General features: G+C 45.1%; 1 protein-coding gene across 2 annotated transcripts in view; it reads right to left on the bottom strand.

Annotated features, from left to right (window-relative positions):
* Positions 1–8,197: 8,197 nt before the first annotated feature.
* LOC119179365 (glycine receptor subunit alpha-1-like) overlaps positions 8,198–17,931 on the bottom strand; it is a 71,011-nt gene continuing 61,277 nt past the window's right edge. For both annotated transcript variants that reach the window (XM_075868778.1, XM_075868777.1), the window contains 4 exons: positions 17,083–17,244; positions 13,777–14,102; positions 10,856–11,154; positions 8,198–8,553 (listed from right to left, as the gene is read on the bottom strand). In XM_075868778.1, coding sequence (XP_075724893.1) covers positions 8,397–8,553; positions 10,856–11,154; positions 13,777–14,102; positions 17,083–17,244 — 944 coding nt within the window. In that variant the 3' untranslated portion in view covers positions 8,198–8,396. The remainder of the gene's footprint in view (positions 8,554–10,855; positions 11,155–13,776; positions 14,103–17,082; positions 17,245–17,931) is intronic.

Below are 17,931 nucleotides of genomic sequence, written 5' to 3' on the forward strand. Positions count from 1 at the left end.
GGCGGAATTTTGTCCGACTAAAATAAAATGTTCTATAAAAATAATTTCAGTCGTGTCTGTATTTTTGCTAAACGAGTAGGAAGTAAGTACCGTTAATCATTCCTAACTATCGCCTCTGAGATTGGGATTCAGCCAGGTAACAAGTAGACTGGAAACCAGCTGGGGATGTGAAGTGTGACAGTGCTGGTTAGACACAACCCAATTAAAACCTACAATGAAGGTAAAGAAGATATAAATAACAGTGTTTGGGCGTTTTAACTGTACTATAGTAATTGTGACATAAAATAAAGCACATTAATGTAGATCACAAATAAACTTCCCTTATGTACGTGCTGAACTTACTAGTTTAAGACAATACGTCCAGTACTCAACCAACTGAATTACAGCGACGATCGCTTTATCATCCCCTTTGTCAGACTTATGTATTCCTTGAACTGTTAGCCAAGTGAGTTGAAGTGGCCCTTCTTTTCTAGGTAAGGATGTCTGTTCGCGCGTGTAGTATTTGTCATGGCCATCACAATTACACTCACTATTTCGTTTCCCCCTAGATGACAGTCTGGTGGCCACTGTTGGCACTACCTCTGTTTCGTTCAAGCTTGCATCGAATGGCAGTACAGATTGAGTTGCCTTACGAAGTTTATAACGGACTCGAATCACCGCTGAAAACCAAACTATAGATGGAATATTGGTTAATGCGCCATCGACTTTGTCCCTGCCTTCACTGACCTTGCGATACGAGGCTTGCACGCCACAGTTTCGAAATACTCCCAGCCACTGTCGTGTTGACTACATGAATTCGCTCTCTTTGAATGTCAGCCGCTGTGATCTATATCTTCGCATATACTTCGAAGGAACGATTAGCTTAGCGGTGACCCCCGACTACGTGTACAATTGGGAGGACTTTTATTTGATATCTTTAATTATTTTCAAAGCGTTGGTCACTGTGATAAAGTGTCTCATGATTTGGCGTATTGACATCTAAAAATAGGCTGAAACAAAAGCATAATAAACGAATAAAAAACCATAAAAGCTCATTGGGTTCCCTACGCATTCGTATAAGGCAACTCGAAAGTCAACTTCTGTTTTCTTATCTCCGTCGCTGTACTCCCGCGTCCCCTTCCGAAAGATCTTTTATCTAACTTTTTTTACACTGTCTTCGAGATCAGGGACATGACAAGCTTTCCTCATCTGTTTAAGCACTGCCTCTGAGATAAGCCCACTTTGACAAAGCGACGATGTCGTGTGAATACGCCACCACGGGGCGTCTGGGTGACGTCACAAGTTTGGTGGTCTGTGATGTCATGACGTTGTTCGGTGACTTCATCTCGTGATGAACGTGTTTTATGTCACTAGGGTTAACTGGGTCGTAGCATAGCGCGTAAACGAAGAAGGACATAGAAGTACAGAATGAACGCAAATACCAAGTTTCAACAAGAAAATTTTAGTTTCACGAATGGCCATCTATAAGCACTCATAATCACGCGACAGTGATGATCTCTTTTTCTTTCTGCAAATCAAGAACGTGGATCGCCAAACTCGTCCCGTCGTTCCATGGTGAAGATAGTTGAGCCCATCATATCAATGATTTTTTTTTTCATTATGAAAAAGCCGCCAATCTTATCCTCCAAACCTGAGGACAATAGTTTATTCATCGCAACCAAACATCTACGACAGCTAGCGTATACTCAATTTCGTTTGCGGACGATGTCAGTGATAGAATGCTGATACAGTGGTCGCTGTCAGAAAGGATGGAACGTATTTTTACAATCACTACTAGAAAACACCGCATTTCTTTCTCAAAGTAAATTGAAGCCTGTAAGTTTGACGGAATAAACAGACGCATTTTTTCTGCCGGCGACCACTGTTTCAGCGATTGATTGATATGTGGGGTTTAACGTCCCAAAACCACTATATGATTATGAGAGACGCCGTAGTGGAGGGCTCCGGAAATTTAGACCACCTGGGGTTCTTTAACGTGCACCCAAATCTGAGCACACGGGCCTACAACATTTCCGCCTCCATCGGAAATGCAGCTGCCGCAGCCGGGATCCGAACCCACGCCCTGCGGGTCAGCAGCCGAGTACCTTAGCCACTAGACCACCGCGGCGGGGCTTCAGCGATCCATCGGTGCCATTGTCCGCAAAAGAAATTGAGTATCCACGCGTGCTCTTGTAGTTACGTTTGGTTGCAATTAATGTATAAACTGTTGTCCTCAGGTTTAGTGTGTAAGACTGAAGGCCTCTTTCATGTTTATGATTTGTGTAGAGGAAAAAAAATGTCATCACGGAAGTGCAGAGACCCATCTTAAATATAAAAAAAAATTGTTGTCGAAATTTTGCGCCTGCGTTCGTCCAGTACTTCTTTGTCCTGCTGTATTTCCGTGCTATGCTACAAGCTAGTTTGCTGTGAATCAAAAAGCCCATATTAGTATACCTTTACCATTCTCTAGTTGTCCCGCCGTGGTGGTCTAGTGGATCAGGTACTCTGCTGCTGACCCTCTGGTTGCGGGATTGAATCCTGGCTGTGGCGGCTGCTTTATCCGATGGAGGCGAAAATGCTGTAGGCCCGTGTGCTCCGATTTGGATGCACGTTAAAGGACCCCATGTGGTCGAAGTTTCCGGAGCCCTCTACTTCGGTGTCTCTCATAATCATATGGTGGTTTTGGGACGTTAAACGCCACATATGAACCAATCTATCCTTCTCTAGCTATAACCCTGCTGGCGTCATACGCGGGTACTTCATTTTTCCGTATGATGAGCCATCAGAAGCTTTTACTTTTAAAAAGAAAAGCTTGCACAAAAAGAATAAAAGAAAAAGCCATCAATAAAAAAAGCTACAGAGCATTTCAGGCTTCTGCGTTGGTACTAGTCTTGTCGTACCACAAGAGTAAGGTTGGACTGGAACGAATGAAAGAACGAGAAATAACACGACAAAAAGCAACACCAGAAATAGGAACTGTGCAGAAGTCGGCGGAGCAGTGGCCATCGGGCTTTTCCTTCGCGGCGTCATCAATCGGAGATCGATGGACGTCCGCATATTCCTCGTACAAACAGACGCCACCTTGGAGTCATTTCCTCTCATATCGATTCGCTGCGGTCGATATCCGGTGCGCGCAGGTAGCGTCTCCAAATGTCAATCGCCGAGAACGACCGGTAATTGCGTGTTAAGGCCACCAGGCGGCGCCTGCGTAGCACGCTTCAGTAAAATTGGCTGGCAGTACGTCTAGTTGCCGATGCAAAGTTACACGTAAAGCAACACAAAACTTCAGCGCTCTGTCCTGCGTCTTGTTTGCGTCTGACTGCGTTCGGGCTTTTTTACCTACAAATTAGACGCAGCGTGCCGGCCCACTTTTTCTCCTCTCATTTGGGCCGCCTCTGCGTTCATTAGGGTATGGCTGCGATGGCCGTAAATGTTGCTGTTCTCGCGAATCAAGATCGACCTCATCACGTTTCTCTTTTTTTTTGTCATTCTCTCCCTCTCTCTTTACCCCCTCCCTCTCTCTGTCCTTATCTTTCATTCAGTGTCTTCGCTCAATGTGCCGCATGACGAATCGTGCCAAGGTCCGGCGGTGTTGTTTGTTTGCGAAGGTGTGACAGAAACGGAAACGCCATCGATCAAAGCTCTGCCATGCTTCCCCCACAACGAACAAAGGAGAGGAGATTCAAAGGGTTCCTCACACGTGTGCGCTTGAAACAGCTTTGATTGATTTTCGAAAGTTCCGCAAGAGGACTATATTGACGCAAGAGAAGGCCACTTGATAGTGGAACGCCTCCTATACGTATGGCGTCGAAAGTGGCCCTTTAAAAAGAAGAAAGTCAAATGGTGTTCATGGTAGCGCCTGTTCACCGAGACCAAAGTAGCTTTTCGAAAGATTCGTCATGTGAAGGCTTACTTAAAAGCGAGGTTCTAGTGTGCCAACATGGGTTAATGGGACTTGAAGCTTTTAGGTCAGTATAAAAAAAAAGTCGTTGCAGCTGAAACTGGGAAAGAAGCATGACTAGCTGTAAAGACGGACGAACAATTCTGACATGGCTCTTAGCTTGCGCCTTGTACTACATATGTAGGTCAAGGCTTGTGCTCATGAACAGTGTTTTAACATGTCACACCAAATTGGCCAAAAATACCTCTTATCGCAGTATCATTATGTTTAAGCTGTAATGAAGGTGCAGTACCAATTGAATTTTATTGAGAAGTATGTTTAGGAATAAGCCAGACTTTCGAGGTGCTCAGCACAGCAAGATTGGGGAGGAGTGAAAAGGGACTGAGTACATGATAAGGATGGCGAAAGATTTCATATTTTTTACTCGCTCTTATAACACTTTAGCAAGATAGTATACTCCAAGTACACCTACGTTACATTTCAGTAACATCTCAGACAGAGTGTTTAAATAAAAAAAAACATTCATTTTTTTCTTTGCTTTGCTCTCATGTTATGAAAAAAAAAAACAACTCATTTCTCCGTCATTGGAATTGGTATAAAAACCAAAGCGTGACACTTCTTTACAAAAAATTGCCCGCAGCTTCCCTCGGGGGAAGACAGAGGAGGATGCGGACAATATAATTGGTTAACGGGGTGTTAAAGTGCGACTTACTTGGGTCGATGGCTAAATTGGTTAACGTGGTTGTGAAATGGGGTGTTAAATTGCGACTTACTTGGGTCGATGGCTAAATTGGTTAACGTGGTTGTAGGAGGGGGTGTTAAATGAGTGAACACGTACACACGTATGCGAAAGGGCGGCGCTGGTCGAAGGGACGTTGATCATTGTGTTTGTGGATTCGTTGGAATTCATTTCACCGCGACCTTGGACGTCGACGCGCCGTACAAACCAACCGACGAGCGGCAACTGAGCGAGCGAGCGCCGACCTTGAGTATATATACAGCACGACGGCGCATGCACTGTCAGCTGTTGAATGTTCTCGAAGCGCGACGCCACATGCGCGTCCACTGGAGAATCAGGAGAATTGTAGATGTCGAACGCGGTGTGTAGAGGAGGAAGGGTGCACAGATGGTGGAGGAGTGAAGCGCGCGCGGTGTGTAGAGGAGGAAGGGATGCACAGATGGTGGAAGAGTGGGCGACGGCGCGACGGCGCATGCGCGCGCGTCAGCTGTCGAATGTTCGAGAAGCGGTGCGGACGGCGCACTACAAGGCGCGAGTATAAGATGCTCCGCATCTAAAAGTAGTTCAATGTTCATCGTACAGCCGTCAGCACCTTCGCCTTGAATGCTCCGACGCGTGGCCTCGGCTCGCTTGAACTGATGTCAGCGCCACCAAGCGTTGAAAATGATATGCTTTCTGGAGTTATTGATAGATGGAGCGCGCGTTGGTTTCACTAGTAAGTTTCTGGTTCTAGTCTGCCTGACAGGCGGGTCGAATGCACTCACTCGGCTCGCCGTCTGCGCCACGTTTCGCTCGTGACTATACGTTATCACGTGCATCCGTGTCGTTCGTTGTCGTATACTTACTTCGACAATGAACCTTTGCGTGCGACAGCTTACGCACCTTTCGAGTTTGAATTCGTAGCTGCTGCTCAAAAGAAATCACATGTATGAAAAGCAGAGCAAACGCACGTTCATAGCGTTTGTAACAGTTGCACAATAAATAAATCTGAAATACAGTCTGACATTTTTCCGCGCATATTTTCAAGCTTTACACAGTTCATCATCTCTCCTTGTACCCGTTTTTGTTTGCAGAAATTCAGTACTTACCTCTTCGATGCAGCTGCCATGTTATAAACTTGAGGCCTCAATAGCCTTAGATTGGACGTAGTAGGTAAGGATACCGCAGATGTAATGATTTCCGAGAAACTTGTCTGAAATCTCCACGGAGCTTGTAGAAGTCCCGCTGCACTTTGCAAATATGCGGTCTCACTCAATCAGCCTTTATTTTCAAAGTTCTTTTGTGCATGCGCCTTTTTCATAGCTGGAAGGTATGCAAAACTGGGTGGTAGGGTCTCCGTACGCCCTTAGGTCTCGGAGACTTTTGTTCTGGCGATCACAGTTGTCCAGATCACCCACAAAAGTTTCGCATTCCTTACGACAACGGCGTAGGGCTGCACAGGAACATGGAAAAGGCAGAATATGGTTCATGATTGCTTAGTGAAGAGAACTACCAAGCATCTCACGCTTTTGAGCAGGCGAATGTTCTTACATGAATTCTCGTGCGGGTAGTGGTAAACTGGAGGTCATTGGAAGAGGCTTCCGACCCGCAGGGGACAATTGATGCGATGATGATAATACTGGTAACGGAAGTAATAACGATGATGTCGATCGGTGACGACTTCTTGACATCAAGGACGTAGCATCTTGCCATGCCAGTACTCAAGCCCGGTAACGAAGCTGAGGTCAGAGCCTCATGTCATATCGTGTACAATGTTTTGCGTAAAAAATCTCGCGTAAAATGAAGTTGTTTCTCTAAAAGTTGTTTCTCTTTCTTTTTCTTGTGTTCGCATTCGCATCTCTCTCTGTTCACGTCGTCTCCTCAACGTCACCCACTTCCTTAGAAGACGTGTGGGTGGTTCTTAGCTATTGATCGTAGCGCTGTGTAATCGTAACACTTTAGGGATCCTGGCTTATCGCATGCTCTTGCATGCTGTCATCGTCACCGTTTTGCATAACGCCCGCGAATAAAATTTCAATTTCAATTCAAATAGCCATCATGTATGCAATGACCATGTATATCAGGGAGGGGGAAGTGAAGCTCAGTAGAGGGGTTGTGAGGGCGAAGATAGGGTGAAAAGAGGCAAGCAGAGATGGGGGAAAGGAATGTGCTGTCAACTTACGCTGTCATTTTATGTCCCCGCTTAGTGTCGCGCATGCCAAGCAGTATACAACGTAGCCGTGTATAACACGAGTATAACAAAGGGTAGCTAAGTGGACTGAGAAAGAGGAGAATAGGAAGGAGGAGGGCGGAGCATAGCAGTGCAGCGTATGGTGTCACGCAGAAAGGACCATTTCAGCATAGCCGTGCGTGGTTTAGTATAGTAAGGGTGTGGGGAAGGGTAGTAAGAGAGAGTAGCAGGAGATGGGGAGAACGTGGCATGGGCGTGTATAGCATAGTATGCTAATTAGACGGCAATCTGAAATGAGGATGAAGGACAGGCGAATGAAACACTGCTGCGCACTTCGTATACAGCTTTCACGTTGAGCGCAACTGCGTCAATCTCTAAAGACGTCGTTTCCTTTTGCTCGTAAGAATTTGGCGCTTTCCGACTACGCGTTGAAGCCTCCACAGTCTACGGTTGTTATGACGTCGTGCTCTGCTTGGCGCGAGTGGTTCAAATTGAGTGGTGGCACCAGGGACCGGTGGTGGCTGTTTTCGACACAAATAAATTATTTAGTAGCTCTGAAAGGGTGGTAACGCACCCTAACACAGGTGAAAGGTCAATCCGAGGTAACTTAATATCTTCACTTAGTGTTCATTTTAATAAGGCAAGTTGTTTTGGCAACAGAAAGCTGCTGGGCTCCTTTTGTGTGCAACGACCGCGAGTCTGAAAGAAAAAAAAAATTGGGGGACCCTTAAGCTTCGCCTTTAAAAGCTGAACGTGTTAGCGAAATCCGGCCCCTAGTGCACCCTTGAACCGCTAAGTGCATACTTATTCATTTATTTTGTTACATACACACGCACGCACACAAACACTTACACAGTAGATTGGACCAGCGCATGCTATCATCGCCAAAAGGGCTCGTTTTTGTCGTGACAACTGTCGAATAAAATGCGTTAAAGGGGCCCTGAAACACTTTTCTAAGTAAACATGGAGCTCATTGCCTCACGAATTCAACGCCGCAAAAGTTTTACGAATCCGTCCAGTGTGAGTGGAGTTACAAAGGTTTCTCGCATGCTGCAATTGCATTCTCTCTTCTCTCGTCCCGACGAAAGCGCTGGAAGCTAAGCAGGGAGGGGTGGCAGAGCAAGGAAACTACTGCGCCTCGTCACCTTGAGCACTTTTTTTTTCTTCCTATGCGCGGCTTTTTCAGTGTGATCGCGCGCGCACGCGTGGACAAGTAGCGGCCTCCCGCTGTTATCTCAGGAACTTAATTTTTCGGTCACAGACACACAGACAATTTTTCGCTCACAACCAACGGGGCCGACGCCGGCGGCGGGTTTTCTGCGACACGAGCTCTTTAACGCTATTGCGTTAATACTGTCACGGAATAACTGCTACTAAATACTTCTTGCAAAGCACAACACACTGCAAATAAGAACAACAAGTAGCAGTGCTTTATTCATACAACCATTCACGTTAAGTTTTCTTTTTCTTTCTCCAAACACACACCAGCTGGCAGCAGCGAGTATACAACGAAGGCATCGTCAACGAAACATTGCGTATAAGGCCGTCGCTAGGCCGTGTTCACCCCGAGCACTTACGGCGCGCACCTGTGTGGCGAACGGGCGCGTTCACCAGAGGTAGTAGGACCAGTATATCAGCATGAAGAAGAAGAAGACCGAGGGGAAGGCGATACGTGACACCTTGTCCAGCAAGTTGGTCTTTTGCCACAGCTGGCCCAGCGTGAAGCTTCGCTGGAAGATGCGTCTCCGGCCCGTCTTGAGTGGCCTGGGGCAGCGGGGAAGAGGCGCGGGCGATATCGTTCACATGTGAAAATTTCTTCACACAAATATCGTTTACAAATTCGACTGTCCCTGTGCTTAATGCGTACTCTATAATTCTCGTTAAAGCATCAAATAACACGAACAGTTTTTTCGTCGTAGGACATTGAGAAAAAGAAAATCGACCTCGTTTGTAGCACAAAGCCATGCAAGGAACTCCATACGGATTCCCGAGATGGAGAGCTCTTAGTTGTCGAAAAACTCGCCCTGATTCTGTTCTGTTCTGTATTTCTGTAGAGAGGTTGAGGTTCATATTGCCTCAGCTACTCCATACCACGAAGTTGTGCAGCGAAAAAAAAAGGTATAATACTGAACGCTACCCGAAAATAAATAATCCGAAAAATAAACATAATATCACACGGAAACCAGGTAAAAATATCATTCAAATTTTGGACCAACAATTTCCCGAGATGGTTGCTCTATCGACCGAGCTAACCAGAAAAGTAGCAGTAGTCGATTTCCCTTTCTCAAAACCTTCAGCTCCTTTTCCGCAGAACAGATTTCCGATATAGTGGATGGACAGTGTACTTGATGTCCGCGAAATATACAAAGATGCTGACAAGCTCGGACATCATGGCTTCATATCATTGTCTGTATCAATATATCCATATCATCATCGATCTGTGTCGACACATGCATACCTTTCATTTTATTTCTTTTGAAAAGTAGGGTGTTGATTTAAGTTATTATCTATTATTGATAAAAATATGTTTCGTACATATGAGTAAGTATCAAAATTTAATTCTAAAATTCGAAATTCTTTATTATATATCCTCAATTACTGTAAATTTTATTAGGATTTTATAAGACCACTTAATTTTTTACCAATCTCTCGCAGTGTGGGTATGAGCCACAAGAAAAGGTGAACAAGAACAATAACACAAATCACCTTCATTATCTTAACGTGTTATCAACGTTATATACGTGTAAAAAATAAGGGTATTGATCTAATTCGTAGAAAACGTTTTTTTTATTTAAATAATTATATGGACTAGATCAATCACCAATCTTTCCTAGGTAATCTATAATCTTTTTTTTTCATTATATAACCTCCGTTATTCTAAAACTTTGTATTATTCTATAAAACCACTCGATTCTCGTCCAATACCCCAAAGTGAGTATGCGCCACAAACAATAGGCAAACAAGAAGAACATCATGGTTGTTACATCAGCTTCGTCACACGGCTAATAAAGGTTTCTTCATTTTGGGGCATTTTGTTCCCACGTGAGTAACGTTAGTCCGTGCATTTCGAGTTGTGAATGGGATTATTCCGTCCTAACGCTTTCTATAACAAGCTGCGCATGCGCCGTAGCGACACCGCCTGAGTGCCAGGTCCGCTGAAAGAGGTCGCTTCCTCTGCGTACTCAGCTTTAGCGGACGTCGCCTGAGTTTGCGCTTTCGCCGACCTTATAAAGCCAAGAAATGCTTTCGCGTTGAATAATTTTCGCGCCTATATTTGGTACAGAAACAAAGGGTGCGATGATGCCCACAATAATATCTACGTTCAATATAAGGCCGAATCCAACTTTTATCAAGGTGAGTCGTTTCTTGCACAGATGCCATATCTACTCGTTCGCAAGCAGCGCCGGCTATTGGTTGCTGAAGCATGACTAAATGATGGCTGATAATTGCTATAGTGTTGGCTCTCGCTGCAAGAGAAAGACGCCTTCGTTCAATCAGAATCCAAATGATTAGGTTTTATTATAACTATTCTAGCAAGGAAACTAACTATGACATGTACTAATGCAACCAACCGCCAAAGTAGCTAATGATAATTTAGGAGGTATTAGGTGTATGTTTCAATTGTGTTGTAGTATAAACAAAACAAAAAAAAAGGTCGAAAGGGATGAGAGATTAACTAGATGCAGGCATGAACTGAACCTACAACCTTCAAATGAACCATCTGATGTTCTACCAATTATTTATACAACATGAACGGTTGCTTTACCACCCGCTTCATTTGATATTCGTACTTATGTTATCCTAGCAGTGTTAGCCAGGACCACTCGCAGCCATGGCAGCAAGTGTCGAACCCCTTTTTTGTCGCCAACTGGCGTCACGTAGCACGTGGACTAATTACGAGCTGGATGTTGAAAAGATCAAGAATACATAACAAATCAGCTGCGCATGCTTTGTATGCCTCGTTGCCATTTCCGCGCTGAAAGAGTTTTCAGTATAAAATACCAAATAGGCCAAAAAAAAGAAAAGTCCAGTTTAATAAAACTACGGAACCTGTTTTATTTCTTACCTTGGTGGAACCACGTTGTTGGTTTCTGGCCTGTGCACCGAGTTGGGCACGCTCAGTGTCACCACGGACGGAGGGACAAGGGCGTGATTGTGGTTGTTGGCTGCCACACCGTCAGATGGCGCGCTGCTCCCGGAGGCTATTGACGTGTCCACGTGAGTGCTGGAGGAAGGAGGTCGCGAGATGGGAGGGGGAGGGGCCCCCGAACCCACGCCGTCGCTCTGCCACGCCTGCGGCGTGATTCGGGCAGAGGGCGCCACCCGTATCGCGGCCGGAAGTGAGTCGCTCTTCCGTTTCCGTTCCTGCAGTCGGCTTGGCGTTAGAGGGAAGGAAGTTTGCGAGTGGTCGTAGTTTATCATACTACATGAACCATAGCGTAAAAAAAATGAACAGGGTGCCAAATGAACGCAGGATAAGCGCCCACATTAAACTGCTTTTAGGGGCGAAGCTCCTTAGGGCGTGGGCTGTGCATCTCCTGTAGCCTGTATGTAGCCACCTCTAGTTTAGTTCTTGCAGTGTTCACTAGATGGCGTTACCGTCTGCTGTATGTAGCCACCTCTCGTTTAGTTTTTGTAGTATTTACTAGATGGTGGTACTTGTAGCTGATGATGAAAAAATGCAAGATGTTATAAACTAGAAACCGGTACTTGTAGTTGATGAAAGACGCGAGATCTTATAAAATAGGAATGATGTCACATATGGCGCGTGTCATTGGTTGAAGGCAATCGTTCGATTTAGTGCGGCGACGTACGCTAGGGGGAGCGATGTAATAAAATCGAGTGGGCAAAATGTACAGAGGATTCATGGTTTACCAGGTTTACCTCCGGAGCTTCGCCCACTCATCATCATTCACTTCGTGGATATGGCGGAATTTTTTTTCCAAGATTGCCAGCTTTTATAGACCGCGTCTGGATCTGCAAAAGAAGAAACAACCGAAAGCAAGAACCTAAACGGCCGTGTGTTGTTGTCTACCCCGATGTGAGTAAGACGACCGGATAAGCTGTAGAGCCGTCTCAAACTGCTAGGGCAGGTGATGAACGAGTAAGCATACAGGCCGCTTGTTTTTTTAATAGAAAAAGCCCGATTTCTGGCATAGAATTCACGTTACCCTTACCTTCTTCCTCTCTGTTGTTTCTTTTTTTCTTTTTTTTTCTTTTTGCAATGTGAGATACGAGTTTATGTAAGCACACCATCTGCGCAATAAACCATTTGCTGAAGGTCAGCCCTTCAGCTGTCTTCATCTCGTCCCCTGTTTGTCTTTTGCACAGTGGCATCTGCGGTGCGGCTTGCACTTTAGAACAACGCTGGCGATGCCGTTTGCGTATGTGCACACAAATTTTTCAGACAACAAGCAAACAAGTCTTTCGGTATTCAAGTCATCGTCAGACATCGCACCGTTCTCCAATTCGCCACGTCGTTGGCTCTGATTGACTGAAAATGCTTCGAATTAAACACATGACAATTCAACTGAGTCTGGTTGATGTTGAGAGTAATATCCTAGATTACTTTTTTACGCCCTAAATGACTTGGGGTATCTAAAATATCTGAGCTCTCTATCGTTCGGCAACTGTGCAATCTAAAAGTGATGTCGCCGCTCGGATTACGAACTAATGTTCGGATGCACGGATTATCCAACATCTTTGTGAGCCATACGTTCAGAATTCTCTTTTTCCGGCATTAAGGGGAGGTGCGATTCGAAAAAAAATTGTTTTAATATGTAGCCTAAGGCAATGAAATTCTTGCTGCATATATAGGCTCCCTTGCTGATTTCAAATATGCAATTTATTTTATAGTGAATTTTTATAGTGAGATATTTTATGGTAAGATAGCACAGTTTGAGCTTCACCATGCGACAATTTGTAACGTATAGTAAGTTTTGTACGAACTTTATGGCACTAAACATTTATTGTTCTCACCCATTAATGACTCATATTGCTCCACACTAACCGTATAATACAAATAAATATCAACGAAGTGTCTAAAGACATTTTAAAGAACAAGAGAAATTGTGATATTAGAGTTCTCAGAATCATCATCCCAGCTTAATTAAGTCGCTTGGAACTAAAGTATCGTGCATGAGATTGGTTTTATCTCACACCAGTTCTAACTATTAGTGCCAGTTGGACATCACTGGGCTTAATAGGCTCAAATCGGTCAGTAGTACACAAGGTGTTTCAGCCAAAAAGCACGAAGTAGTAAAAAAATAATCACGAGCGCTACACATCTCAAATTAGTGCAGTATTGTTTTGAGCTATATAGAGCACGTCACACTTTTATTGAACCGCCAAGCTTGGCAATTAACAAGAATTGCTTAATGAACTTTTTAGCTATGGGCTCTAGAGAAAAATCTCCGATACAGAACTTGTAGCGCTTATATATAAATCATTTTTCAATCTGCGGTAAGATAACTGTGCTGCTTTATTATTTTGCAGCCTTTTGTTTAAAGTGTGAAGAAGTTTATGGTTATGTGAAGGGTTTATTGAACTAGTTGAAGAGGTCTATCTCACTGAGCTTGGCTTCTTCAGCTTCGTTGGGAACTTGACTCTCCGAATGACTAAGACACTCCCGTGCTTTAGTGTTTGTACATTTCTTTTTTTTTACCCTTGCTCTTTTTTCGTTCCTTGCGTTTATATCCCCCTTACCCCTTCCCCAGTGCAAGGTTGCGAACGATAAAGTTTTTTTTTTCGGGGGGGGGGGGGGAACCTGTAAGCTTTTCACTTAACCCTTTTCTCTCTCCCTCTCTTTTTCAACTTGAGTTGCCTGATTTCTATGGCTCACACCCGTTCCTGGTAAAGATAACTTTCTGGTGACGCGAAGAGGCATAACTGAAAGTTCCAAGACGTGCGCTGTAAAACTATGCGGACATTTCGGTGGATCACTGTTCATGATTTGTTGGTACATATCTACGTCAACGGTTCCATTACCAGGGCCAGTATCTTCTCGAAGTTGTAGGCGACGGCGTACTCGAGCAGCGAGGCAAACACCATGACGAGGCAGACGAAGAGCCACACGTCGACGGCCTTCAGGTAGTCGACGGGCGGCAGCGAGCTGCGTGACTGCACCACCTGGGTGGCCAGCGTCAGGATGGAGGTGACGCCCAGGGTGATCCTGGCCGGCACGGCCGAGACGTCCAGCCAGAAGGTCAGCCAGGACAGACTGACCACCAGGCCGCTCGGGATGTACGTGTTCACGATGGACGCCGTCAGCCGGCGCACGAAGGTGAAGTTGGCGTACAGGTACGTGTAGTTCTCTGTGCGAAAGAGAGGGAAAGGGTATTGCGAGCGAGTTCCACGTAATCCCGCTAGGTGGCGGAAAGGTCCTGACAGAGACAACTCACAGACGCCAGTCTGGCACGAACAAATCGATTCTACAGACAATCAGAGCCAGGGAAAGCATACAGGTTGTTAAATATTGTATTCTACTGTAGTGTACCAATTGAACCACACTGGATGAGAAATCACTCTTTCCGTCGATCATTTTCATCCACTTCGATTCCTGTAGAAGTTTGTACGTGTGTGTGTTTGTGTGACAAACTTAGGAAACATGGCTTGAGATACGACTGCAATATTTCGTATACATTCATTCTTACTCCCCCACCCTCCTATTTTTTTTTTCATCTCGTCTCACCGCATATGCGTGAGTTCGCCCACCAGCCAGAGTGCTTCATTTAGGCTGCAACGAAGCCTGCCAGCGTCATTACACAACGCAGGAACGAAACGAGAAAACTAATAAGTGGATGTTACAAAGTTGTCGATGACGGTGAATAAAAGATGAATAGGCGTGTGTGAAAAGACGCACTGAAACGCCCCATAGGGTTGAAGGATGAAGAGAGAGAGAAAAAATAATGGTAAAAGAAAAAACAGGGAGCTCAACCAGGGCTGATCCTGGAAGCTACGTTGCACTGAGGAAAAGAAAAGAGGGAAGGAAAGTTAGAGAGGAGCAAAAAGCACTCTATTCGTCAATGCTACAACAGTTTTGCGCGCCTGACACCACATACGATCAGGTCAGTCCCGTGGCTAAAATCACAGCAGCACATTCGTTGATTTACGCAACTTGTAAGCGCAGTCCGATACTCCAAAATCATGTCGACGGTTAAACCGTGCTGGTGCTGCTTGTGTTCTCAAGTAATGGACTTCTATAAGCTTGCGAGAAATGGAATGATGGTGTCCAGCTGTTGCAACACTCTCCGACTTATCGGAGTCTGCGCCTTGCTCAGCAGCAAACGAATACCACTGTCTAGGGTGCTGACCACGCCGAGATCTTGTAAATCTTCGTCCGTCAGTTTATCAGGTGCAGATGAGCTGGCCTTTACTGTCGAAACCCGACGTCCCACGTCAGGTGCAAGTAGCCTTGGGAGTTCAGGCCATTCTTCAACTGCATTGCTGACAGAAGTGTCCTTGTTCTTAGGCACGGCTACCTTTGGCGCGAGTGGTGAATATGAAGCCTCAGCTGCACTGCTGGCTGAAGAGTCTTTCTCCTTAAACCGGACGGCTCAAAAAAAAAACTAACAAGGGAATTGTATCCGGCATCAAAAGGTGAAATGAAAAGAACAAGGCCTTTCTATCACAATGCGAGGGGAAGTTTTCGGCTGCTTGAAGCTTGATTATTGTGTTTAAGAAAAAGAAACCGTGGAAACAAATTTTTAACGATGAGGAGGATTCAAGCTGAATATGTGCGAAAGGTAAAGAAACCACGAAGAGTGTTTCCTAGACATTTCTAGTCGAGAGAGAGTGAACAAACTTTATTTCAAGTTAAGAGGTGCAGGGAGCCGACGTTGGCGGCCTCTGATGGCTGGTATCCTCAGCCCGGGACACCGCAAGACTGAGCCGCCACTCTTGCCCTTTGGACTATAGGACCCATTGTGCTTCGATACGAAAGCAGTCGCAGACTATCATGTCTCTTGCGTGGGGTAAGAAGGTGGAAGAGAGGGGCTTTTGTGCATGCTCACACCATCTGAAAGACGTCTGATGTCTAGCCATAGGGCGGGAACTTCGCGTCTGAGTTGGAGCTCCAGAAACAAATTATTGCTAGGCAGAGGATATAATCGGTCTTTAGCCTACGGAGACCTCGCTCATCTGCACCACTCAAACATTTAGCAGGGCCCCGGTAGAGTCGATGATGCTCTCAAAAATAAACGAATATTTATTTAAAGGTGAGTCGTGGTGTTCTGTCCTCCGAGTCCTCAAGAGTTGAAGATCGAGAATGCCCGGGAGGGTAACCGCTCGGGCTCTGGCATCTGCAGTCTTATTACACCGCTATTTTTGTCATAGTCATTATGAACATCATCATCAGCCGGTCTGTGCTCGCTGCCTGACAAAGGACTTGCTCACGTTTCGCCAATCAACGCAGTCCTGTGCTTTCTGTGGTTGTGTTATCCCCACAAGTATGTTTAAGGACAAGGGCTCCAAGATCGGAGGCATTTGCAAGCTCTTTCTGCACCTCACCTATTGTTGCACTGCCTCTGTGATCCTATGAGCAAGCTCTGATGTCATAAAGATACGCCACAATGTGATGTGAATGGTGTGGCGTCATCGCGCAGTGACGATTCTTCATATTGTCATGCTGTGTTGACGCCGTCGCCAGTGGTCACTTTCAGCGTTTCAAAGAGGCATGCAACGCTTTCGCCTTCAAAGAATACTGAAGTTGTCATTGAGTTTTCTCGCATTTAATTAGTAAATTATACTTTCACGACTTGGTATGAACCCGCTTGCTGTGGTAAGACACGTGGTAAGCGAGAAAACGCGCCAAAATAAATGTGGGTGGCAACGACAGCTCGAAAGTTTTTCACCGATTGCAATGATACCGTAGATACTGATGGCATCGCGATGGGGCCTACGACGTTCATAATCGGCAAAAATGAAATAAATTGTCTTCTGACGCGGCCGTGGAACTTGTATGCCATGTTTCAAGAAACTGCCATGTTTCAAGCCATGTTTGCCATGTTTCAAGAGCCAATGCTGTCAAAAAAAAAAAGAGAAACCGATTTTGAAATATCAGACGTCCGCGTGAAGCTGTCGACACAAAATTAAAGAGTCAAATGTCTTCATTCATTTTCTCCAGTAATAATGAAGGTATGATGGCGAAACTAACAAAATTAGAGGTTTTACCGCGAACTACATGAATCTAAACCACTTTATCGTTTTTCTTTCATGTCCCTTTGATGAATGAGCGGGGGCATTTCCATCACTGCCCTATTTTCTTTCTCATTTAATGAAGAATAGACACTTTACCGAACATCCACGCTTCAGTGGCCGAGTGTGCCACAGGAACTTTTAGGTCGAATTGCAGGGGCTTAATGTCCTCCAGGAGGCGAATAGCGGCCGAGAAGTTCCGCTGTGGACTGCCGGGGTCGTCCATCCAGTGCAGGGTGGCCGTGTCCTCGGGAGTTGACACTGCGCGAAACAAGATAGCGGAAGCGCTGAACTAAAATGAAATAACTGGCACTTTAAATTAGAGCCCGCAAACTCCAGGGACCAACTTTGTCACCATATTAATGAGAACTAACTGACAATAATGGCAAGCAAAGTATAGCAGACCTTATTAGAAGTAATTGTGAGCCAAATGCTTAGAAAGTAAAGTGGACGAAAGATAACTTGACACCAGCAGGATTTGAACCTGAAACCTTCGAATAACGCATCCGGTGTTCTACCAGAGAGCTAAGGTGGCGTTCATGACCGCGTCCTCTTTATTTAGGGTGTATATGTGCATTTAAACATGGGAGCGTCAGTCAGCGCCATCTGTTGCCATTCCGGCAGGTGGGGAACACAGTTTTGCCTGTTGGCGTCTCGTAGCACGTGACATTCTTAGGAACTAGCAGCTTACCAACAGTGTCTGGCATACAATTCTGTCTTAGTGGTGTATCTAAGAAATAAAAAACGAGCCCTTGAATTGATACTCCTTTTCTTCGTTCATCCCGATATGTTTAATAATAAATGGTAATGTCAATGTTAAATTTACAAGATTTAGAGTTCCTCTTGAACTCCCCAATAGTGACGTGAGCTTGGTCACAAAGGCGTTTGCACAATTTGAAGACCCTATAGTAAGTTTGCGAAGAACAATACAGTGGTTCGCCCCGCCGT

This window comes from Rhipicephalus microplus, chromosome 7 (genome assembly GCF_043290135.1).
Source record: "Rhipicephalus microplus isolate Deutch F79 chromosome 7, USDA_Rmic, whole genome shotgun sequence".
NCBI lineage: Eukaryota > Metazoa > Arthropoda > Arachnida > Ixodida > Ixodidae > Rhipicephalus > Rhipicephalus microplus.